This window comes from Lissotriton helveticus, chromosome 1_1 (assembly GCF_964261635.1).
Source record: "Lissotriton helveticus chromosome 1_1, aLisHel1.1, whole genome shotgun sequence".
NCBI lineage: Eukaryota > Metazoa > Chordata > Amphibia > Caudata > Salamandridae > Lissotriton > Lissotriton helveticus.
In genome coordinates, this window is record NC_136057.1 from 1,298,951,222 (window position 1) to 1,298,977,300 (window position 26,079).

Genomic DNA, 26,079 nt, shown 5'->3' on the forward strand with positions numbered 1-26,079 from the left:
AACCTATTTTTTAGCCTCCAATTTCAGATTCCTTCACATTTACAAGACAATTTAAGATTTTCAGTTTTACATTTTGCTTCTTTATCTATTAGTATTATTTTATTTTCTAAGTAGTTGCAGACTTCCAGAGTAGGTGTTGCAGACCCCCAGGGGTCTCTGACCAGAGGATAGGAAACATTGCCTTAGAACGCACTCCGTGGCTAATAGGCATGACCACTGGAATTATGCGGCAGGAGGGGGCCAATTTATGTGGTAGGATTGAGTAAATTATGCAGCATAAGGTGCTACACTTTGTAATAGTATTACTTAATTATTTTGTCATTTCTATACTTGGTAACACTGTCTGGACATTGGTTGCACCTCATCAGTACCAGTTTCATACCCAAATATAGAAATAAACATCGAAAAGGTGATCAGTCCAGCTTTGCAAAGGGCCTCCCACTGCGCAGCAGCACGTCGCTGTATGTTTATAATAATTTTACCCATTCCAGTTAGAAACAAAAATGTTTTTGTTAAAATCTGCAGATTATGCAGCAGTTGATGGATTATGTACAAATGTATAATTATGCAAAACTCGCCACTGTTGCAAAATCACATAATTCCATTGGCCCTGCTTATAGGCCATGTTTATTGGTAACAGAGTTCCACTGAAGGCAAGTTAAGGATCTGGCTTCATCTAGTGAGAATAATTAATGGACAGGATTCTGAACAATGTTAAGCACTCACTGCCAGTACAGAGATCTGGGCCTAAATCCATAGTTCTTTTGCTCACCACACCACCCTAGTTGGGACCTAGCCAAATGCAATTCAGTCTTCACCCTGCTCCCCATGGGAACAGTCCAGCCCTAACTGCCAGTCCAGGTCCTCTCTGGACCAGAAACAAGCATCTTAGGACCGGTTTCGTGGTATCACCACTTATCAGCCAGGATAGCCTGAATCCAGTGGCATGGCAAGCACGGAACCAACATCTGACCCTCCCTGTCCCACTTGGGGTGACAAATGCAAAAAGAACAATTGATGGACGAAATGCTGAACAAGGTCAAACAATCACCCCCAGCACAGAGATCTGGGCCTAAATCTATTGTTTTTTTGCTTACAACACCACCCCAGTTTTATTCTTTCTATGTGTGCTACATCCTGTAGCACACATGGAAGGAACACAACACTGGTAATGAGTGTTTTTGTGCAGGAAAGTGCCCCAACCTGCACAAACACAATCATGTAGGCAACGCAGGCACCCTTGCACCCTGGTGCAAGGGTGCCTGCATTGGCGCACAGCTGCTGTCTGTGCGTCGGCACAGGGGTGTGCCATATTCTTGTAAATATGGTGAAATCCCTGCATTTTAAAAATTAAGGAGCCTGGCGCAGCAAAATAGCTTGCAGCGCTGCGTTGCACAATTTCATTGCAAATATGCCCCCAGTGCCATAAATTAGGTGATAGTAAAGTCTGATATTTATAGCAAAAGTATACTACGTAGTGGTATATAAAATGTTGTTATTACTACATGCCCTTCTTCCCTGGTTCTACACTTTATTGAAATACTTCTATTTTTTTTTCTATTTTGCGCTCACAGATCCTTAGTAACCTTGTGATGGAAGATTTGCTCCCTGTCCTGGAGTCAAGCGCTGCACCACTCAGAAGAGGGGCTGAATTACGGCAACAGAGTGCCTGGTTCCAGGTGGGTCCCTCCAGCCTGAGCCTTCAACAACCCCTCGCTAAGACTCTCAACGATCACTCACCCAACGCCCTGACGTGCCTTAATACTTAAAGTACATGTTCCTCTGAGACCCCAGTGTTGGTTTTTACATTGCATTCCGGTACTTGTTCTGCATTCCTAACACTGACTACTGGCATCGAAAGAAGCAGTTTGTGTGACTGTGAAATCTGCATTTTCCAAATTAGCATGTTTATTTTGAGATAGCCACTAATGTTCTTGCATGAAGTGCGTTCATGCTGGTTCCGATAGGAAGCGAGCAGTGGTTAATTTGAGCTGGTGGTTTCCGGTGCTCAGCACCGGCACTTATGACAGTCTGCCAGATGGTGGTGCTGTTTGTCTAATTTAGAGAGAAGAGCAACAACAGTTTTTTATTAATTCAATATACATTAAAAACGACTAAAACATGCTGCCAAAGCCATTCTTATAGATTTGGGGGCCTGGAACAGTCGGAACTGGCCCACTTGTAGTAGTGTGATAGTCAGTAGTTAAAATCTTACTGTAATTGGCAGCGCTGACAGAGGCAATGGGTGGTGCAAATGGAAGTGGCCTCCTGACAAGGGCCCCGGCACTTATTGTTTTACAAATTGAGCACCTGAAGCGTGGTCCTGCGGAAGCGACCCTAAGCGACCCGAAGTTAAGGTTCCAAGTCTTTCTACGGCTCGCTTCATTCTTACGTTCCTTCAAGATATTAACTCCCTGCTGTTTTTCTCGGTTACTGCAGAACGGGTGTTGTGTACTCCATGTAGTTCCTGCATTAGGTGCACTAACTGCTGTTTCTCTGAATTCATGCAAGCGCTGCGCAAACCGCTGTTTCATTCAGTACCGGCATGACATGTAGGCCCTGCTGTTCCTCTCAGTTCCTGAAGGACTGGGGGCCTCTGCAGTTCCCGTCTGTTTCCATCACTTCCTGCAGGTGTTGTACTCTCTGCTGTTTCTCTCAGTTCCTGCAGTGGTGGTACTCTTTGCTGCCTCCATCACTTCCTGCAGGTGTTGTATTCTCTGCTGTTTCTTGCAGTTCCTGCAGGAAGTGTACTCTCTGTTGCTTCCATTACTTCCTACATCAGCAGTGCTATCCTATGTATCCATCACTTCCTGCATGTGTTGTACTCTCTGCTGTTTCCATCAGTTCTCACAGGTGTAGTACTCTCTTCTGCTCCAATCACTTCCTGCAAGTGTTGTAGTCTCTTCTGTTTCCATCACTTCCTGCAGGTGTTGAACTCTCTGCTGTTTCCATCAGTTCCTGCAGGCATTGAACTCTCTGCGGTTTCTCTCAGTTCCTGCACGTGTTGAACTCTCTGCTGTTTCTCTCAGTTCCTGCAGGTGTTGAACTCTCTGCTGATTCTCTCAGTTCCTGCAGGTGTTGAACTCTCTGCTGATTCTCTTAGTTCCTGCAGGTATTCTACTCTCTGCTGTTTCTCTCAGTTCCTGCAGGTGTTGAACTCTCTGCTGTTTCTCTCAGTTCCTGCAGATGTTAAACTCTCTGCTGGTTCTCTCAGTTCCTGTAGGTGTTGAACTCTCTGCTGTTTTTTCTCAGTACCTGCAGGTGTTGAACTCTCTGCTGTTTCTCTCAGTTCCAGAAGGTGTTGTGCTCTCTGCTGATTCTCTCAGTTCCTGCAGGTGTTGAACTCTCTGCTGTTTCTCTCAGTTCCTGCAGGTGGTATATTGTCCTCTGTTTCCATCAGTCTCTGCAGGTGTTGTACTCTCTGTTATTTCTCTCTGTCCCCTGAGGTGCTGTTTCTCTCAGTTCCTGCAGGTGTTGAACTCTCAGCTGATCCTCTCAGTTCCTGTAGGTGTTGAACTCTCTGCTGATCCTCTCAGTTCCTGTAGGCGTTGAACTCTCTGCTGTTTCTCTCAGTTCCTGTAGGTGTTGAACTCTCTGCTGTTTCTCTCAGTTCCTGCAGATGTTGAACTCTCTGCTGTTTCTCTTAGTTCCTGCAGGTGTTGTACTCTCTGCTGTTTCTCTCAGTTCCTGCAGGTGTGGTACTCTCTCCTGTTTCTCTTAGTTCCTGCAGGTGTTGAAGTCTCTGCTATTTCTCTCAGTTCCTACAGGTGTTAAACTCTCTGCTGGTTCTCTCAGTTCATGTAGGTTTTGAACTCTCTGATGTTTCTCTTAGTTCCTGCAGGTGTTGAACTCCCTGCTGATCCTCTCAGTTCCTGTAAGTGTTGAACTCTCTGCTGTTTCTCTCAGTTCCTGCAGGTGTTGTACTCTCTGCTGTTTCTCTCAGTTCCTGCAGGTGGTGTACGCCCAGCTGTTTCTATCAGTTCCTGTAAGTGTTGTACTATCTGCTGATTCTCTCAGTTCCTGCAGGTGTTGAACTCTCTGCTGTTGCTCTCAGTTCCTGCAGGTGGTGTACTCCCAGCTGTTTCTATCAGTCTCTGCAGGTGTTGTACTCTCTGTTATTTCTCTCTGTTCCCTGAGGTGCTGTTTCTCTCAGTCGCTGCAAGTGTTGAACTCTCTGCTGTTTCTCTTAGTTCCTGCAGGTGGTGTACTCTCTGCTGTTCCCATCAGTCCCTGCAGGTGTTGTACTCTCTGTTATTTTTCTCAGTTCCTACAGGAGGTATACTCTCTGCTGATTCTGTTAGTTCCTGCAGGTGTTGAACTCTCTGCTGGTTCTCTCGGTTCCTGCAGGTGGTGTACTCCTCTGTTTCCATCGGTCTCTGCAGGTGTTGTACTCTCTGTTATTTCTCTCTGTTCCCTGGGGTGCTGTTTCTCTCAGTTCCTGCAGGTGTTTAACTCTCTGCTGTTTCTCTCAGTTCCTGCAGGTGGTGTACTCTCCTCTGTGTCCATTAGTCTCTGCAGGTGTTGTACTCTCTGTTATTTCCCTCTGTTCCCTGGGGTGCTGTTTCTCTCAGTTCCTGCAGCTGTTGAACTCTCTGCTGTTTCTCTCAGTTCCTGCAGGTGTTGAACTCTCTGCTATTTCTCTCAGTTCCTGCAGGTGTGGAACTCTCTGCTGTTTCTCTCAGTTCCTGTAGGTGGTGTACTCTCTGCTGATTCTCTCAGTTCCTGCAGGTGTTGAACTCTCTGCTGTTTCTCTCAGTTCCTGTAGGTGTTGTACTCTCTGCTGATTCTCTCAGTTCCTGCAGGTGTTGAACTCTCTGCTGTTTCTCTCAGTTCCTGCAGGTGTTGAACTCTCTGCTGTTTCTCTCAGTTCCTGCAGGTGTTGAACTCTCTGCTGATTCTCTCAGTTCCTGCAGGTGTTGAACTCTCTGCTGTTTCTCTCAGTGCCTGCAGGTGTTGAACTCTCTGCTGTTTCTCTCAGTTCCTGCAGGTGTTGAACTCTCTACTGTTTCTCTCAGTTCCTGCAGGTGTTGAACTCTCTGCTGTTTCTCTCAGTTCCTGTAAGTGTTGTACTCTCTGCTGATTCTCTCAGTTCCCGCAGGTGTTGAACTCTCAGCTGTTTCTCTCAGTTCCTGCAGGTGTTGAACTCTCTGCTGTTTCACTCAGTTCCTGCAGGTGTTGAACTCTCTGCTGTTTCTCTCAGTTCCTGCAGGTGTTGAACTCTCTGCTGTTTCTCTCAGTTCCTGCAGGTGTTAAACTCTCTGCTGGTTCTCTCAGTTCCTGTAGGCGTTGAACTCTCTGCTGTTTCTCTCAGTTCCTGCAGGTGGTGTACTCTCCTCTGTGTCCATCAGTCTCTGCAGATGGTGTGCTCTCTGTTATTTCTCTCTGTTCCCTGAGGTGCTGTTTCTCTCAGTTCCTACAGGAGGTGTACTCCCTGATCCTCACCCAAGTCTCCAAAGAGCTCGAGGGTTTTAAGGAGGAGAAAGAGACCCTGCACAGAACATTGGAGAAGAAAATCCGCCCAGATTTGGATCAGCTGCGGGCCCTGAAAGACCAAATTTCAGAAAAACTGGAAGGTGATGTGAATTTTGGCTGATTTTGTTAGGGTTTCCTGTGACTGTCTACTGCTTTCATGTGACTAAAGCACCAGATTAAAAGATGGACCAGCCTCAACTGGGAATCTGGAAAGTTTTTCATGGGTTGGTACTTCTGGAGGTGATAGAGCTGGGGAGGAGTCAGTCATCTGCCAGGCTGATCCTTCCCACCCCTGCCAGCCTTAAATCGTTGTATGAAATATCTGAGTATTCCCGTAGCGCCCCCTGCCTTGTGTGAGGTCCTAACCACTGTCACATTACAGTCACTACATGCACATCTGTGATAAATATCACACTCAGCAGCAGATTCACTAAGATTTTACACCGTTTACATCGTATTTGGCGCAAAACTTTTGGTCCGATTTTCTTAAGTAACGTGAAGCAGCACATAGCGCTGCTTTGCATTAGTTAGCGCCAAGGGTGCGTACCAATAGTGGTGCATGAGCATTCTCATGCAACCACCCAAGCCATGCACCACCCAAGGTTTCTGACACTAAACCCAATTTACTAAATAAAGTAGATTGGGTTTAGTGTCAGAAAATAGTGCACCCTTCAATCAAGTGCTATTAACACCTTCCATGCGGGGCTAATTCCCCCGCGGCGTGGGGGGAGGGGAGCTGCGAACAGCGCCGCGGTGCTCGTGACGAGCCCAGCTCGTCATGCTGCACACTGGAGCTGTGCTCATGATGAGCTGAGCTCGTCACGACTCCGCCCACTCCCATGGAACGCCCGCACAGGAGGGGAATTAGCCCCACTGTGCCTTGTGACGAGCTGAGCTCGTCATAAGCGCCAAACGGGTTAAGGAGAAATGCATTTTTTCTCCTTTATTTTCTGACTACATATTTATGCTGAACTGTACAGCGCACACATGCAAACTGGGAATTTATAAAAAAATTAGTCTAAGCATAGTATTTTGTTCTGGAAGGGTATGCTTCCAGTACAAAACCTATGCTTGTCTCACGGAGACACCCTTGCACTATGGCGCATAGAGTCTCCTTTCAGCGCCCGCGCTAGGGAGAGGGGAGGAGAGTGCCATATTTCTTTAAATTTGGTGCTCTCCTGCACAGCCATACTGGGAACGCAACCCGGCCCCAGCAATTGAGTCTGATCGTCCCCCGGGGAGGGAGTGGGCATGTGGAAAACACTGCAGCAGCTTTTGTTAAAGGGGGCCGATAAAACTGCCCTCCGGAAATAAAAACAGCCACTCAGGGGTCCAAAACCAGCCCCCACCCTGGAAACGGCCAGTGCCCACTAAGGCCAGTCCGGCCCTGCTCTCCTGCTCTCTCCTTCTTACTCAGCGCAACGCAGAATTTGCTGCTGCACTACGCCATATGAGAAATTGGTAAATCTGTCCCTTAGTATGAAGGCCACAGACTTTCCTTCATCGGCGCTCCCAGCCATGAGCACCGAGAGTCTCTCAAAGAGCCTCTCTCATGCCTCCTTCACCACCTTTAGCCGCTGCTTGGGTCATCATCTAAGTAGCTCTCCTATCTCCGACCAGCAGGTGTCGCTCTACCACTTCCTCTTTAAGCACAAACCAGTAGGTGTCAGCATGAGACCCACAGTGCCAGCTCATGAAGACCTATTATCCCTGTCACAGCCACCAGGTGGTGAAATAACATTTACATCCAAAGCTTCAAACACGCTATTATTACACTGTAGGACAACCCTCAGTGTAAACCTACACTCTAGGTACTGGCTAGCAGCTCTACAACTACTGTCAGCGTAAGACATGCATCTTTTTAAATTACACACAGTTGGCTATTGGGTGTTTAGTGCATAATTTTGCTGCCTATGTGGTACTTCAGAGAGCCTATTGTACATCCCAAAAGTACTCTCAATCATCACACATTTTTTTTTTCTCATGGATGTAAACGCATACAGAAAGCAATCATTTTGTTTTATTATTCAATTATTCAATGTACAAGTTTTCTTTCAATCTGTTTTAGTCAGGACTTCAAATGCAAGCCAGGCTGATAGGCTTTGCCAATGTTTGTTTAATACAGTGTTTTGAGGTGCACTTCTACTATTTCCAAGTACTGTAAATTGCAGAAGATACTGTTACTCAATTTATGGTAGTCGGAAGGATAAGTCTGCTGTGCTGGAATACAAATGGACAATTGTCAGCGACAGCTGTTCCGCTCGCTGAGCCATACTCTGGGCTACATAACTCAGGAAAAATGATTGACTTTTATTTATTTTGGGATTTAGGATTTCTGTACAAATACCATCTTACACAAAGGTGCCAGAGTGATTTACACTTAACATGAACTTTTATATTAAAATACAAAATGTATATAATAATATATTCATATAGCAAAAGAGAGATGTGTATACCTTATACATTTTTATACACACTATTTACATAAATAATCAAATAATTTGATATAAATACACACATAAAAATGTAATTAAATATATATTAAACTTTGGAGACGTGAGACACTTGACATCTCAATCACACAAAACAAAAAAATGATCTGCAAATTCCTATATTCAAAATCTCAGAAATGCAGTATTTTTTTTAAAGTTTTATATAGCGCGAATTAGACAGACCCCCCCCCCCCCCAGGATATAGCGGCATGGATTAGCAAATTTAGCGGCACAAATATGGAAATTTAGCGGCATTTTTCCGACACTTTATTTAACTCATAATTAAGGCTCCCTGGTTTCCGTTTTTACTGATTTTTACAGATACAGACAGAAAACTATTTATTTTCCTGGATGTATTTATCTATAAATGTGGATAAAAACGGAAATTAGTCTATTTTTTTGAGTGATTTAAATACTGTCATTCATGACTGTCAGTCCAATAGTTGTGCAGATTTACAGGTAAGCGGTTAAATAAATTATTGTTAAGAGGCTTTAATTCCAGTATATATGCAAAAGGTTGAAACTGAAATGTTCATATTTCATATATGTGCATTGATTTATCATCTGTCGGACTTCATACTATTGAAATCGGTCATACATTCAGATAAGGAGTATACATTTATTGTTTAAATAAATGTGGAAATGTACTAATTTTGCCTCATTTGTCTTGCAAACCCCGAAATAAAAATGGATAAATACAGATAAAATTTGCAAAAAATAAATATGGATAAATACAGACGGAAAGGTCAAGAAAATAAACACCATAAAACCGGGAGCCCAACTCATAATCATTTATTTTCAGCTTTAAAACAATGGAAACTCTTTTAGCAGAGTATTCCACTTTGAAATAGGCCCTGATGTGATGTAATTTCCTTTGATGTCCCTTCCACTACCCCTAGCATTTTTGTGAATTGACGTCCATGCTCTAGTTGACCATGTTACCCCCTCACCTTTAATGTCCAATGTGCCTGTATTTAAAATATATCTTGATGCGTTGAGACAACCCATACTTTCATATATTAATGCAACTTCTGAATTAGAAAGGTTTATTCTGTCCTACACGGAGAAACAGGCGGCTAAGCTTAGGGTCGCCTTACTGGATGTGGCCGAAATAGGATTACTGAAATGACAGTAAAACCATGTATCTTGTTTTTAATTACACAACAAACAGCCGCCTTTTGACTCAGGTTGGCGGACTTACTCCCTCTGACAAGGCAGCTGTTGAAAATTCACCTTATGAAGGATTAACCAGCAGGGCACAGGAGGGTTGTCCACCAAAGTTGCAGGATCCACCATGGGAAGGAATACTTTGGTGGGTTTTGGCCTTAATGTTTTATCACCAAAGTGGCTCCTCCCATGGGGGGTGCAGATACTCTGTTGAGTAAGATCCTACGCTGAGAAGATTCCACCAGTAACATAGCATAAGTATTTGTAAAGCAAACGTTCACCCAAGGGCACCTTGACGCTGAATAACAGATGTTTGTTACCCAACTCCATGGTTTAATTTTATTGACCTCAGAAAGATGAAAGGCTGAGTGGACCCACCGGATTTGAACCTGTGACTATGAGGACCCGGCTTAACCATGGCCACTGGGAAGGTAACACAAAGTGGAAATAAAAGGTATGCACCAAATATCAGCCTGGATTTGGCACAGATTTGGGGTGCCATGACTACCTTTCCATGAAGGCCCACCACTTACTCCCTGCTGTTCTTGCACAGAACTAACTCCACTGGCCCAATACTGGACCAGCCACAGCAGACTGGTCAGGGGTTCTGCACCTATGTGGTTAGTGACAACTAGACATTAGTGGCCTCAAAGGCAGTGCGGGAGACGTCTACACCGGCTTAGTCCCCCCTTGAGTACACTACACAGGGTGCTATCATGGGTGAGCTATCCCTTGCCACCATCCTCATCATCCACCAACCAGAAAGATGTGGCCATCTAAGCATTATTTTATGCAGGCCAAATTTTTTTAAAGGTGACTTTGGCTTTCTGTTGGAACAATAATGTACTCTTAAAAATAATACACAGCTGTGTACCCCATATGTTAATCCATTCTGTCAAATATATCATTATTTTATTATGTTTAAGAACAGTCACATAGCTTGCTTTCTCATGGAAGCCATTAAACTTACACATTCACAGTGCGACATGCGGGAAGATGTAAAGAGCTTTATGTCCTGTGAGTATCCAGATCAGGGCCCTCCTGCTAGTAATGGTGTTAACTGAGGTGCTGTGTATACTTAACTTCTTTATGCAAACAAAAGTGTTGGTGTTGATATTATCACATTCAGTTACCGGGCACCCAGAGCTCACTGCCAGGCTCATGAGCGTGATGGAGGAAATATGTCATCCCTGCACAAATAGGAGCCAACATTTATCAGAGGATAGTGTGCAGGAAAAATCTGGTACATGCGAAGTTCAATGTCCCATCACTAACCCATAATAGGAGATATTTATCACAACCAGTTAATACCTCGCCCAGGAGTGACATTATTTACCGGGTGCAGTAAATTCTTCAGTATTCCCTGCCCACTTCATATTCAGGGTCCAGGAAGAAAGCGTTACCCCTAAAAGTGATTCAATATGATGCCCAACCAGTTGTGGTTTTTACAAGTATTAATTTAAATGATTGAAACTTTTACCTTGGGTTGCTATCACTGTTTAGAATCTCCCCTTTCAACCTTTAGCAAGTACAGTTTTCCGCATGAATGTTCTTTAAAAATTGGCTGTTGGGAATCCACTGATGTGTACAGATTCACACTGACCTTTATGTAAATAGCATACACTATCCTATAAGATGAAGAAACAGCAGGGGATTGCCACATGAGTCACGTCGCCAAAATTCCTGAGTGTGTACAGCATGGCAGAGTTCCTCATCACTGGAGGCCATGAGACCTGATTGGTTGTAAAATACACTCTACTAGGATGCATTACAAATGCAGGTACAGGAAGATATATCTGATCACTCTGGTCACCACACACAATGTCATGCAATCACATTACATTGAACACCCTCTGCATCATCTGGAAGGTAACTCAAAGATCCCCCAAAATACCTCATAGAGTTAGTTACTCAGGCCAAGTCTGGATGAAAGCTACACTCTAACAAAGACACTAACCTTTTCATCCCCGAATGGAGGAGGTAAATACTTGGAGGGAAAATAAACTTGCAACGAAGTGTACTGAACTCTGGAACGGTCTCTCACATGAAACAAGCATTTGCAATGCAATAGGTCTCGCATTAATTAAGTTTGAGCTATTGGCATTGCTAAATATTGCAACACCAATTGCAACAAAAGTCTATAAACTGCAGGCCAAAAAATGTGTATTTATTTTTGTAGCACTGGTGGCATGCTGCGCTTTAGATGAATATGTTTGAAAGTAAAGTGTGCCATACTGCGATTGCTACAATAGTTAATTGTGGATGCGTTAACAATTGATGTGTGCACTGATGGCTGGTGGTGTGTGTGCCTGTAGAAATTGTGCACTGATGGCTGGTGGTGTGTGTGCCTGGTGGAAGTATGCACTGACAGCTGGTGGTGTGTGTGCCTGGTGGAAGCGTGCACTGACGGCTGGTGGTGTGTGCCTGATGAAAGCGTGCACTGATGGCTGGTGGTCTGTGTGTGCCTGGTGAAAGCGTGCACTGACGGCTGGTGGTGTGTGCGTGCCTGATGAAAGCGTGCACTGATGGCTGGTGGTGTGTGTGTGCCTGGTGAAAGCATGCACTGATGGCTGGTGGTGTTTGTGCCTGGTGAAAGCGTGCACTGACGGCTGGTGGTGTTTGTGCCCAGTGAAAGCGTGCACTGACGGCTGGTGGTGATTGTGCCCGGTGAAAGTGAGCACTGACGACTGATGGTGTCTGTGCCTGGTGAAAGTGTGCACTGACGGTGTGGTTGTGTGTGTGGTTGTGTGTGTGTGGTTGTGTGTGTGGTTGTGTGTGTGGTTGTGTGTGTGGTTCTGTGTGTGGGTGGTTGTGTGTGGTTGTGTGTGTGGTTGTGGTTGTGTGTGACTGTGTGTGTGTGTGTGGTTGTGTGTGTGTAGGTGTGTGTGTGTGTTTGTGTGTGGTTGTGTGGGTGTGTGGTTGTGTGGTTGTATGTGTGTGGTTGTGTGTGTGTGGTTGTGTGTGTGTGGGTGTGTGGGTGGTTGTGTGTGTGTGGTTGTGTGTGTGGTTGTGTGTGTGTTGTGTGTGTGTGGTTATGTGTGTGGTTATGTGTGTGGTTGTGTGTGTTCTTGTGTGTGCTTGTGTGTGTGTGTGTGGTTGTGTGTGTGTGTGGTTGTGTGTGTGTGGTTTTGTGTGTGTGGTTGTGTGTGGTTGTATGTGTGGTTGTGTGTGGTTGTGTGTGTAGATGTGTGCTGTTTTGTGTGTGGTTGTGTGTGGTTGTGTGTGTGGTTGTGTGTGTGGTTGCATGTATGTGTGGTTGTGGTTGTGTGTGTGTGGTTGTCTGGTTGTGTGTGTGTGGTTGTATGTGTGGTTATGTGTGTGGTTGTGTGTGTGGTTGTGTGTGTGGTTGTGTGTGTGGTTGTATGTGTGTGGTTGTGGTTGTGTGTGTGGTTGGTGTGTGTGGTTGTGTGTGTGGTTGTGTGTGTGTGTGTGGTTGTGTGTGTTTTTTTTATTATTTTTTATTTTTTGTATGTCCTCATACGCCAAAAGATAATCTCAGAGTACCAAATCCATACCATCTGCTACGCAGCAGATGGGCCCCTCCTTAAATAAATTGTAACTCTGAAGATCTTAAAGGATGCACTTTCTGCTGATACCCACAGGATACCAAAAAGAGGTAGTCAATTCAGTCAGTCTATCTTCCCAGGCCCTAGAACTGATCCTGGGGTGATGATTCACACTGCAAAAAGGCATAATCATTGGACAACAACAGTTACATCCTATTCAACCAATGAATGCAGGGAATCCAGAAATGCTTCCTTCTCTTCCAATCTGCCCTGTCTAAGTTCAATGTGTGTTTGATTGCGTTTATCCAATCTAGGTATGAAGGTGCAGTATCTTTAACCCCAAGTTTTCATATTTCTCTGCAAGCCAGAATAATTAAATATAAAGACAACTTATTTATATCTTGAGGAAGTGACTCATAATTACTAAAAATACCCAAAAATATAAGTGATATACAGACCTGTATATCAAAGTTAAACAAATTCTTCATACCTTCCGATACAGTAGACCGAAAATTGCGTAGAACAGGACAAGTTAAAAACATATGAAGGTCGTCCGCTTTTTCCTGCTTACACTTTGGGCAACAGGGAATCGGGCCTTTAGAAAATTTGGTAAGCCTAGCAGGAGACCAATATACTCTGTGAAGAGAATAAAGATGGTTGCGTTTTAAATTGGCGGGAGAGACTGTGGTATGTAGGAAATCAAAGGATACTTGCCATGACTCCTCCAACTCCGCATCCGGAACATGCTCTCCCCATAGTTGAACTGGCAAGGTAAAATCGGCATCATCTGCTTCCAGAATGGTCCAATACAGAATTGATGTCTTGATCTTCCTGCTCTTCCCCTGAAGAAGTTCCTCCAACACAGTCTTAACTCCAATTTCCAATCCAGTCGCCTGATTCCAGCTCTTAATTTGAAGATATTTGAACTTAGATAAATGATTCTCTGTCAGGATGCAGATCTCATTATTATTATTATTATTATTATTAAAACTTATATAGCGCGCAGCTACCCTGGGGCATCCCGGCGCTCTGAACAATGCATCAACCGTGGGATCAAGGAATAATAATAGCGACTCACAAGGGGAACAGATGTGTTTTCACCCCTCTGCGAAAGCGCAGGGTACAAGTCTCAACACGGAGTTTTAGGGGGAGGGAGTTCCAGAGCATTGCTGTCTGCACAGAGAATCGTCTCCCGCCCGTGCGTGATCTTTTTACTCTCGGGACCTGGAGGAGACACCTCTGGTCCGACCTCAGTGCTCTGTTCGCTTTATAAGGCACTACCAAGCTCCTTAAAAGAGGAGGCCCACCGCCCTGGAGTGTTTTATGGGCGATGGACAGTGCCTTAAACTGTACTCTCTCCCGCACTGGTAACCAGTGGAGTGCTTTGAGAGCGGGTCTAGCGGATTCTGTTCGGGGGATACCCATAAGGAGTCTAGCTGCCGCGTTTTGCACCTGCTGCAGCTTATTAAAAGTCGATTCAGGGGCGCCTAAGAACAGACTGTTGCTGTAATCAAGGCGAGATGTTATCAAACCCTGAATCAGCAACTTCCTTGATGGAAGAGGAAGAAGCGGGAAAATTTTCCGCGCAGCCCGCAGCAGGGCAAAACAAACTCCCGCAGTTCTTTTGGCGTGGGTTCTGAGGGAAAGATCTTGCTCCAGCCAGACTCCCAGGCTCTTAATCTCCTCTTTCATGGTTGGAAAGTCACCCATACAGCTTGGCCAACATGCCGGTGACAATAGCGGCGCTTTGTTTCCAAGCAGCATAATCTCTGTTTTAGAGCCATTCAGCTTCAAAGCCGAACTGCTCATCCAGGTGTGGACGTCCGCCAGACATGAGGACAACAAGTCAGGGTTCTCCACCAGTTGAGGAAGGGCGACCACCAGCTGAGTATCATCAGCATAGCTGATGATTTTGATGTTATACGGGGTCACCACATCCTCCAGGGGGGCCATATAAACATTAAATAATGTGGGGCTCAGAGACGAGCCCTGCGGCACCCCCCACTGGAGAGAAATAGATGGAGACTTGTTGCTTCCTTCCCAGACCTGATAGGAGCGATCTTCCAGAAATGAACTAAGCCATTTCAGGGCGACACCCGCCACACCCACCTTTGATAGCCGTTGGGTCAGCACCTGATGGTCAACGGTGTCGAATGCCGCACTCAGATCCAGGAGGATCACTGCCACTGATCCCCCTGAATCTAAGATACGCCTCGATTCCTCAACGACCGCCAGGAGGGCCGTGTCGGTACCCTGGCCGGGACGGAAGCCGGTCTGCGAGTCTCGGAGCAGACCATTCGACTCAAGAAAGTTGGACAGTCGATGGTTGGCAAGTTTCTCGGCAATTTTGCTGAGACCTGGCAACAGAGAGATGGGCCTAAAATTGGCCAGCTCAGGCGTGTCGAGGTTAGATTTTTTTAGAAGAGCCTTGACCACAGCTTTTTTCCAGGTGGGTGGCACCAAACCACGAGAAAAGGAGGCATTAATCAGGTTCGTGATGGGCCCTACCACAGCGACTGCCGCTTGTTTTAGAATTTTAAAAGGGACAGAGTCCGTGGGAGAACCGCTTTTTATAGAAACTATAGCTTTCAATGTTTCCCTTTCGGAGACTGGGCCAAACGTGTCAAGGGAGAAAGGACACTCTCTTATTCTCGTGGGGAGGGGTTCTTCTTGTATCCCATGAGGAGTAACACTCTGGGGTAGAGAGTCGAGTATTTTTACAATTTTGGTGTGGAAAAAATTAGCCAGCTCCTTACACCTCTCAGGGTCATGGGTGACTGCTGGCTCAGGAACTTTTAGCAGTTCTTGCACCACCTTAAAGGTCTCCCTGGAGGAGTTTGAGGCAAGTTGTATTCGCTCCTCAAAAAATTGTGCTTTTGCCAGGCGGAGGGCCGCTTTATAGGCTCTCATCGCTGTCCAATAGTCCTTACGCCTGGCCGCATCAAATTTCTTCCTCCAGGCCCTTTCCAGTCTCTTGCATCCTTTCTTAAGCCGGCGGAGCTCAGCTGTGAACCAAGGGGCGGAGCCCACTCGTTTCTCCCTCTTCTGTAGGGTTTTCACCGGTATGAAGCCATCAAGCGAGGCAACCAACCATCGGTTGAGGTCAGCATCTCCTTTAATCGGGTCTGCCTCAAATACGGGTTGCGAGTTTGCCAGGGCCTGAGTCCAGTCACCAATCGGTAGTCTGGACCATATACGGTCCAGCACCACCTCTTGAGATGTCGGTTTTGGGGGCAGATTGATTTGCCATTCCATCGGCACTAAGGAGTGATCTGACCATGGAAGCGGAAGAGCTGGTCTGGCCCTCAACCGAGGGATGTTCGAAAAAACCGGATCCAGCAAGTGGCCCTTCACATGGGTGGCTCCTGTGTTGACTAACCGGAGCTCACAAGCAGATAGATCTCCTTTGAGGTCTGCCGCGATCATATCCGCAGTATCCTCAAAGTGCAGGTTCAGGTCCCCTAGCACGATAAAGGAAGATGTGGAGGTTGCCAAGAGTGTTACCGTTTCCATCACCGAGCCTACAAAATTACCGACCTTACCAGGGGGTCGGTAAATCAACAGGCCCGCCAATGTGATCGTTGGTGATACCTGTATGGAAAAGTGGCAACTCTCACAATCTGCCACCAAACCCCTCCAGACCCTACACTTAAGGTTATCACGGTAGATAACCGCAAGTCCGCCCCCTCGTCCCTCAGATCTATCCAAATGACCAATAAGGTAACTTGGAGGGAGGGCAAGTACCATGTCTGCATCAGAACTGGGAGTAATCCACGTCTCCGTCAGAAACAAGATGTCCAGCTCATGCTCTTGAATAAGCAAGTTAATTTCTACGGCATGACGTGGAAGTGACCTGCAATTAAGCAGGCCCCATAGTAAGGTACTTGTGTCTAGAAGAGGGTGAAGCACAGCGTCCGATCCTCGTCGAGGAGGTATCCGCACACCCAAGTTGCCGACAGGGTAATTTTCCGGGGAATTAATGCGTAATGCAAGTAGCTCATCTCGTGAATAGATGATACGCGGTGATAGGCATCCCATCTTAACAACAACCCTTCAGGCAACAGCTGACCCCAACATTTTAGATTAACATCCAACAAGGGTGTAACCAAAGAATCTTTAGTCCACTCTGGAGAACCCGGCGACTCCCAAATAGGAGCCATAGCTGAGTAATATGGAATGCTCAACGATCTCCTTATTCTGGCCCAAATATAGGCCATATCTCTCAACTTCTTCAGACGAACTTTCTTGAAGAAACGCGGATCTCCGAACTTCAGCAAGAAACCATGAGACCCTCCTTGAATTCCTGATAGCATTATCTCAAACATTATACCTGTTTCAGTACTATCTGGATTATCAAATAACATTATCGCTGCCTTCAATAACAACGTCCAGGCATAAAGTTTCAAATCTGGAGCACACAGGCCTCCTTTACTTTTCTTTCTTCGCAGCTTTTTCCATGCAATCCTTATTCCCTTGTGTTGGACCCGGCCTCGTGGCATGGTCCCACTCCTCCCGCAGGGCGGGCCCCGGACTACATCGACCCTTGTCCTCCAGCATGAAGCTACCCCCTCCGACCTTCATGAGAGCCGCCACCCCTGGCGACCCCCGGCTCTCCCCCTCCGGAACACGGCGACCCCTGCTCGCCCCACTCTGCTGGGCCGACCCTTATCCCGGGCCACCCTCTCAGGCCCCGACGCCATCTTGGGCCTTCCACGTCCGGACCTCGTGGCCTCAGCCCGACCTCAGGCCCGGCCCCAGCGAAACCCCGACATCGAGGCACCAAGATCCAACCAGGTGGTAAAACGGCCACTTGACGGATCAATGGGGAAAGGAGTTTCGATGGCCCTCCAGCCGTCCCCTGACGCCTTGTTTCGATCGCCCTCCGGCCTCCCTGGGCGCTAGCTCCACCCCCCTGCTGGGTGTCTGGACACTCTCATCCCGGCCCCTCCGACCTCCAGGTGCGAGGGTCCGGACATCAAAGGACTCCAGACCTATATCTGGGGCAGCTCTGGAATGGGCCGGCAGTTGTATCCTGGAGTCGAGAGCCCTGCTGATGCTGTCGCGGCTGACCCTGAGACAAACTCACTACGGAACCCTGAACCATCTTTGGAGCCTGCTGGCGCTGCCGCGGCCTAACCTCGCTGAACCATCTTTAGAGCCTGCTGGCGCTGCCGCGGCCTAACCTCGCTGAACCATCCTTGGAGCCTGCTGGCGCTGCCGCGGCCTAACCTCGCTGAACCATCTTAGAGCCTGCTGGCGCTGCCGCGGCCTATCCTCGCTGAACCATCTTAGAGCCTGCTGGCGCTGCCGCGGCCTAACCTCGCTGAACCATCTTGGAGCCTGCTGGCGCTGCCGCGGCCTAACCTCGCTGAACCATCTTTAGAGCCTGCTGGCGCTGCCGTGGCCCGACCCCGAGGAACCCCCCGGCTCGAGGATTGAGAGCTGAGCGCAGGGTATTCCTGTACCAGGCTGGTACCAAGACTGTCCCGCTACCCCCTTCCCACCATTACCGAGACTCTAAGAATCCCTAGATCCCGTTGTACCTCTATATTGCTGAGATAACCTGCTTGATCCTTGATAAAGATTTCATGAATCTACTCCTGTGTGGTGTCCCTTTGTAGTGGTGTGATTACTCATCTGTACGATCATAGGAGAGGAACCTCACCGGAGGTCTCTCGACGGTGCTCGGCCAGCTCTAAACATAGGGGCGGACCCCGGGGTGGTCGGCTAGACAAACTCTGCCTCCCCCCTAGGATCGCCTTTCTAACATTGGTGGCAGCGGTGGGATCCGAGCCAACGCAAATCTTATAGAGAGTGACTCACCCACTACCGACCATGACTACCAAAGAAACAAGACCGACCGCAGAGTTCCAGAAGGAACGATTGGAAGACTATAACCACAAAGAATTAAAACAATTCTGCAAGGACCTGGGCATAGCTACCACTGGACTAAGCACCAAGGACGATTTTAAACAGGCCCTACAAACATGGGTGGAGGCAGGATCGACGCCACCCCAGAACGAAGATAACTCGGTCCCAGACACGCAACCCGAAACAAGCACAACCCTCACAGAGGGAGGAAATGCCAACACGGGCCTCTCCCATGAAGACGCCCTAGAACGAGAAAGGAGCCGACTCCACGAATTGGAGCTCGTCCGACTCCGCCTAGACGGAGAACTACAGCTGGCCGAGAAAAAAATAGCCCTTGAGCAACTACGGCTACAAGGAGACCTGGAGGAAAAACGAAGGCAAAGGGACTTGGAGGAAAAGAGGCTCACGTTCGAGCATGAGCGTGGCTTAAAAGAACTAGAGATCAAGGCCAAGAATGGGGAGACCAGCGCCTCCGGAAACCGGGGCCCTCCTCCTCCTGCGGACACAAAGGTCCACATCCCCAAAGATGTCGTCAAAGAATACTACAAAACGACGACATCCAACAATGGTTTAAGGCCTACAAGGTAGCCATGACCTCTCATCGGGTACCCCAAAAAGACTGGGGTGCCGGCCTGTGGGGGAAGTTCGTCAGGTAAGGGAGGGACGCTCTGCTGGAGCTCCCCGACACCAAGATGACCTCGTACGAACATATGAAAGCCGCCCTCCTTACTCGCTATGGACTCACCCCCGAGATGTACCGGCAGCGATTTCGAGACTGTAAGAAAATCCCCGGTACTACATGGGTGGAATATGTGAACTTCTATAGTCGAGCCCTAGACGGGTGGATCAAGGGCAGCCAGGTCACCACCTACGAGCAGCTGTTCAACCTCATTGTATGGGAACACCTCTCCAACAACTGCTTTGTCGAACTCCGGCAGCATCTCCTCGACAGCAAGCTGACCGAGCTGCGTAAACTCGCCATCGAGGCCGATCGATGGGTGAGCAACCGGGTCCACCGGAACTCGGTGGGGGACTCCGGCCGTGCCCCCCAAGGATTCCACCATCCCCGAGGCGGCGGGGGACACCAGACCCGGGGCCGAGACTTTCCAGCAGCATCTCCCCCAACCAACACATCGCCATCCCTGGCCAGACGGGGGACCCCTCCCGCACGGCCGGGGCCCCGCCCTAATGTTACCTGCCACAGATGCCTGCGGCCCGGTCACTATCCCAATGACCCCAACTGCCCGATGAACCAGCGGCCCGGCCCCACCGGCCCGCCAAACCGCCAGATAGCAGCCGCCTCCCTGGGAGAGGAGAGGGGCGAAGAAGAGACCTATGATGAGGACACCACCGAGTGGGAGCCCGCCGCCATGTCCCTGGTATGCCTGGGAGAACGAGACATGGTCCCCCGGGCCCCGATCCCGGGCAACACTCAGAAGTACCGCCAGTGGGTCACTATTAATGGACACCGGGCCGAAGCCCTCCGCGACACGGGAGCCAGCGTGACGGCCGTCCGTTGCCACCTGGTGACCCCGGACCAAATCCTGCCCAATGTACTATGCCCCGTACGGTCAGCGGACAATTCCGAGAACCTGTGCCAGATGGCCCGAATCCCCTTTGAGTGGGGGGGAGTGTCGGGCCTACTGAAAGTGACCGTCCGGGACGATGCCCCCGTGGACTGCCTCCTGGGGAACGACCTGGAAAGTTCCCCCTGGGCCGACGTCGAGCGAAGAGAGCATCTGGGGATGCTAGGCCTCCCCGAATGGGTCTGTGCGACCACCCGATCCATGACCGCCCGGACCACCACCCCCACCGAAGAACCAGAGTGGCCAGAGCCTCCGCCACCAGCCGTCTACGAAGGCTCCGACTCTGAGTCCAGTCCACCGGAACCCATCCAGGAAGAAATTGCCCCGCTCAGCGACCTCCCGGAACTGGCCCAATGGCGCCAAGAAGGTCGCCCCACGCGAGAACAGTTCCGCCAAGAACAGAAAACGTATCCCTCCCTCGAGGGGATCCGACATCAAGCCGCTGCTCAAACCGCCGGAGACCCCTCAGGGTCCCAATGGGTCTATTGGGAAAACGATCTCCTGTACAGCGAACAAAAGATTGCAGAGCTGGGGGCCAGCCGAGTGCTGGTGGTCCCCCTCCGGTTCAGAGACTTCCTCCTGAATCTGGCACACAACGTGCCCCTCGCCGGGCACCTGGGGAAGGACAAGACATACAGCCGCCTGGTGACCCATTTCGCCTGGCCCAAGATGAAGAATGATGTAAACAACCACTGCCGGACTTGCCCTACATGCCAAGCCAGCGGAAAGAGCGGCGGGAAGCACAAGGTCCCCCTGCAGCCATTTCCAGTCGTCAACACCCCATTCGTACGAGTGGGGATCGATTTTGTGGGGCCCCCGGAGCTCCGAACCTCTCAAGGTCACCGCTTCATCCTCGTCCTGGTGGACCATGCCACCCGATATCCCGAAGCTATCCCTCTCCGGACCGTGACGGCTCCCGTGGTGGGCCGGGCCCTGATGGGCATCTTCTCCCGAGTGGGCTTCCCCCGAGAGGTCGTCAGTGACCGGGGTACGAACTTCATCTCCCGCTACATGAAGTCCCTGTGGCAACAGTGCGGGGTCACGTACAAATTTACGACCCCCTACCATCCCCAAGGGAACGGGCTGGTCGAACATTTCAATCGAACCCTCAAAGGGATGATCATGGGCCTGGAGGAGCCCTTGCGACGCCAGTGGGACGTGTTGCTGCCCTGCCTCCTCTTCGCCTATCGGGAGGTCCCTCAGAAGTCCCTGGGATTCAGCCCCTTCGAACTATTGTACGGGCACCCCGTCCGGGGTTCCCTAAGCCTGGTCAAAGAAGGGTGGGAGGTGACCGCTCAAAGTGCTCCCCCCGACGTATACCGGTACCTCCTAACCCTCCGGAACCAGACTTGGCGGTTCCGAGAACTTGCAAAAGAAAACCTTGAGGCCAGCCAAGAGGAGATGAAACGCTGGTATGATCAAAACGCCTCTTCCATTGAGTTCGAGCCGGGCCAACAAATCTGGGTCATGTCCCCGGTCGAACCATGTGCCCTCCAGGACAAATGGACAGGCCCCTTCAAAGTGGTAGAGCGCAAGAGCCCTGTCACCTACCTGGTGGACATGGAGTCCCCCAGGAACCCCCTCCGGGTCCTCCACGCCAACAGGCTCAAACCCCACTTTGTCCGGACGGAACTTAGCCTCCTGATGGCTATGGACGGCGGAGCCGAGGCCGACTCCGACCCTCTACCGGACCTCCTGAACGCCTCCGAGAAAGATGGCTCCGTGGAGGGAGTCAACCTCTCCTCCGCCCTGACTCCAGAACAACGCCGAGACTGCCAAAAGCTGTTGGGACAATTTGCAGACTTGTTTTCGCTCATCCCCGGAGTCACCCCGTGGTGCGTCCACGATGTCGACACAGGGGACAGCCCGCCTGTACGACACCGGGCCTACCGGGTCCCCGACCGAGTCCGGACCTGCATTCAGTCAGAAGTTTCCAAGATGCTGGCTCTGGGGGTGGTCGAACCCTCGGACAGCCAGTGGGCCAACCCGGTTGTCCTGGTCCCCAAAACTGCCGCCCCTGGTGCTCCTCCCGAACTAAGGTTTTGTGTCGACTACCGGGGATTGAACGCCGTCACCCGGACCGATGCCCACCCCATTCCCCGGGCTGATGAACTGATTGACCGCCTAGGGGCGGCCCGCTACCTGAGCACATTCGACCTAACCTCCGGCTACTGGCAGATCGGACTCACACCAGGCGCCCAGGAGCGCTCTGCCTTCTCGACCCCCGATGGCCACTACCACTTCCGAGTGATGCCCTTCGGGATGAAAAACGCCCCCGCCACGTTCCAGAGACTGGTGAATAAGGTGCTGGCAGGGCTAGAAGAGTTCAGCGCCGCCTATCTGGACGATATCGCGGTGTACAGCCTCCCCTGGGCCGAACACCTCCAGCACCTCCGGGAGGTCTTGACAGCCCTCCGTCAAGCAGGATTGACCATCAAAGCCAGCAAATGCCAGATCGGCCAAAGTTCCGTGACCTATCTGGGACACCAAGTGGGGAGCGGCCAGGTGGCCCCCTCCAACCCAAGATCGACGCCATCATGGCCTGGGAGCCTCCGGTCACCCAGACAGCGGTCCGAGCCTTCCTGGGGCTCACTGGGTATTACCGGCGATTCGTGAAGGATTATGGCAGCATTGTGGGCCCCCTCACTGAACTCACTTCTAAAAAGCAGCCACAGAAGATATACTGGACACCCGAGTGTCAGGCCTCGTTTGAGACCCTAAAGACTGCAATGTGTACCGCCCCCGTGCTCCAGGCCCCCGACTACAGCCGGGAATTCATAGTCCAGACGGATGCCTCCGAGCACGGAATCGGGGCAGTCCTGTCCCAAATCAACGCCGAAGGAGTTGACCAGCCGGTGGCCTTCATCAGCCGGCGTCTGCTGGCCCGAGAGCAAAGATGGAGCACCATTGAACGAGAGGCCTTCGCCGTGGTGTGGGCCTTCAAGAAACTCTGGCCCTACCTCTTCAGCACCCACTTCCGGGTGCAAACTGACCACCGACCCCTGAGGTGGTTAATGCAGATGCGAGGGGAGAACCCGAAGTTACTACGCTGGTCCATCTCCCTGCAAGGGATGGACTTCACTGTGGAACATCGCCCGGGCAGCGACCACGCCAACGCTGACGGCCTGTCCCGCTTCTTCCGCCTCGGCGAGGAGAACCCCCAAGAAGATGGGTGACTCTCCCTGCCTTCAGCTGGGGGGACGTGTGTTGGACCCGGCCTCGTGGCGTGGTCCCACTCCTCCCGCAGGGCGGGCCCCGGACGACATCGACCCTTGTCCTCCGGCATGAAGCTACCCCCTCCGACCTTCACGAGAGCTGCCACCCCTGGCGACCCCCGGCTCTCCCCCTCCGGAACACGGCGACCCCTGCTCGGCTCCACTCTGCTGGGCCGAACCTTATCCCGGGCCACCCTCTCAGGCCCCGATGCCATCTTGGGCCTTCCACGTCCGGACCTCGTGGCCTCGGCCCGACCTTGGGCCCAGCCCCAGCGAAACGCCGACATCGAGGCACCAAGATCCAACCAGGTGGTAAAACGGCCACTTGACGGATCAATGGGGAAAGGAGTTTCGATGGCCCTCCAGCCGTCCCCTGACGCCTGGTTTTGATCGCCCTCCGGCCTCCCTGGGTGCTGGCTCCACCCCCCTGCTGGGTGTCTGGACACTCTCATCCCGGCCCCTCCGACCTCCAGGTGCGAGGGTCCGGACATCAAAGGACTCCAGACCTATATCTGGGGCAGCTCTGGAATGGGCCGGCAGTTGTATCCTGGAGTCGAGAGCCCTGCTGACGCTGTCGCAGCTGACCCTGAGACGAACTCACTACGGAACCCTGAACCATCTTTGGAGCCTGCTGGCGCTGCTGCGGCCTAACCTCGCTGAACCATCTTTAGAGCCTGCTGCCGCGGCCTAACCTCGCTGAACCATCTTAGAGCCTGCTGGCGCTGCCGCGGCCTATCCTCGCTGAACCATCTTAGAGCCTGCTGGCGCTGCCGCGGCCTAACCTCGCTGAACCATCTTAGAGCCTGCTGGCGCTGCCGCGGCCTAACCTCGCTGAACCATCTTGGAGCCTGCTGGCGCTGCCGCGGCCTAACCTCGCGGAACCATCTTTAGAGCCTGCTGGCGCTGCCGCGGCCCGACCCCGAGGAACCCCCCGGCTCGAGGATTGAGAGCTGAGCGCAGGGTATTCCTGTACCAGGCTGGTACCAAGACTGTCCCGCTACCCCCTTCCCACCATTACCGAGACTCTAAGAATACCTAGATCCCGTTGTACTTCTATATTGCTGAGATAACCTGCTTGATCCTTGATAAAGACTTCATGAATCTACTCCTGTGTGGTGTCCCTTTGTAGTGGTGTGATTACTCATCTGTACGATCATAGGAGAGGAACCTCACCGGAGGTCTCTCGACGGTGCTCGGCCAGCTCTAAACAGAGGGGCGGACCCCGGGGTGGTCGGCTAGACAAACTCTGCCTTCCCCCTAGGATCGCCTTTCTAACACCTTTGAGGCCCATACAAAAGAGTTCCATTTAGCTTGGATTTTCCTTAACTTAATGTCCTTGAAGGCTAACGGGATGTTCTGAAATAAGAATATTAATTTGGGCAGCAGCATCATCTTAATAATATTGATTCGTCCAATTAAAGTAAGAGGAAGAAATGACCAGCTCTTCAAGGATTCAGCAGATTCTCTCTCGATTTTAGCCAAATTTCTGTCTGTTAGTTGTTGTATATCCTGCGTGATTTGTACCCCCAGGTATCTTATCTCGTGTTTCAGGATCGAAATTGAGGTTGTTAGGTTCCAGGCCATACATTCAGACTTGGACTGATTGATCTGGTAACCTGATATTTGACAAAACTGGGCAGCAGCACTATAGATTAGGGGAATTGCTTGTATTGGATCTGAGGTATATATCATCATATCGTCAGCATAAAGAGACACTTTTTTCTCCCAGTTCTTATATTTAAAAGGGAGAATATTCTGATCCTGCCTGATTTTTTTCAGCCAGCGGCTCTATATATAAATCAAAAAGCATGGGTGAGAGGGGGCACCCCTGTCTTGTGCCTCTGTTCATTTTTATGGGTGCTGTGTGTGGTTGTGTGTGTGTTGTGGTTGTGTGTGTGCTTGTGTGTTGTGGTTGTGTGTGTGGTTGTGTGTGTGGTTGTGTGTGTGGTTTTGTGTGTGGTTGTGTTTGTGTTTGTGTGTGTGTGGTTGTGTGTGTGTGTGTGGTTGTGTGTGTGGTGGTTGTGTGTGTGTGTGGTTGTGTGTGTGGTTGTGTGTGTTTGTGTGTGTGTGTGTGGTTGTGTGCGTGGTTGTGTGTGTGGTTGTGTGGTTGTGTGGTTGGGTGTGGTTGTGTGTGTGTGTGTGTGGTTGTCGGTGTGGTTGTGTGTGTGTGTGATTGTGTATGTGGTTGTGTGTGGTTATGTGTGTGGTTGTGTGTGTGATTGTGTCTGTGGATGTGTGTGTGTGCTGTTGTGTGTGTGGTTGTGTGTGTGGTTGCGTGTGTGTGTGGTTGTGTGTGTGTGGTTGTGTGTGTGGTTGCGTGTGTGTGTGGTTGGTGTGGTTGTGTGTGTGTGTGGTTGTATGTGTGGTTGTGTGTGTGGTTGTGTGTAAGTGAGTGTGTGTGGTTGTGTGTGTGTGCTTGTATGTGTGGTTGTGTGTATGGTTGTGTGTGTGGTTGTATGTGGTTGTGTGTGTGTGTGGTTGTGGTTGTGTGTGTGTGGTTGTGTGTGTGTGTGGTTGTGTGTGTGGTTGTGTATGTGGTTGTGTGTGTGGTTGTGTGTGTGGTTGTGTGTGTGGTTGTGTGTGTGGTTGTGTGTGGCTGTGTGTGTGGCTGTGTGTGTGGTTGTGTGTGTGTGGTTGTGTGTGTGTGGTTGTGTGTGTGGTTGTGTGTGGTTGTATGTGTGGCTGTGTGTGTTTGTGTGTGTGGTTGTGTGGCTGGGTGTGGTTGTGTGTGTTTGATTGTGGATGTGGTTATGTGTGTGTGATTGTGTGT

General features: G+C 50.0%; 1 protein-coding gene across 4 annotated transcripts in view; it reads left to right on the forward strand.

The window, feature by feature from the left end:
* Window positions 1–26,079, forward strand: part of NIBAN3 (niban apoptosis regulator 3) — a 143,357-nt gene that overhangs the window by 65,975 nt on the left and 51,303 nt on the right. For 3 of the 4 annotated variants that reach the window (XM_078681223.1, XM_078681238.1, XM_078681244.1), the window contains 2 exons: window positions 1,575–1,679; window positions 5,411–5,573. In XM_078681223.1, the coding sequence (XP_078537349.1) occupies window positions 1,575–1,679; window positions 5,411–5,573 (268 nt within the window). The remainder of the gene's footprint in view (window positions 1–1,574; window positions 1,680–5,410; window positions 5,574–26,079) is intronic. The other variant, XM_078681229.1, reaches the window with a different exon arrangement.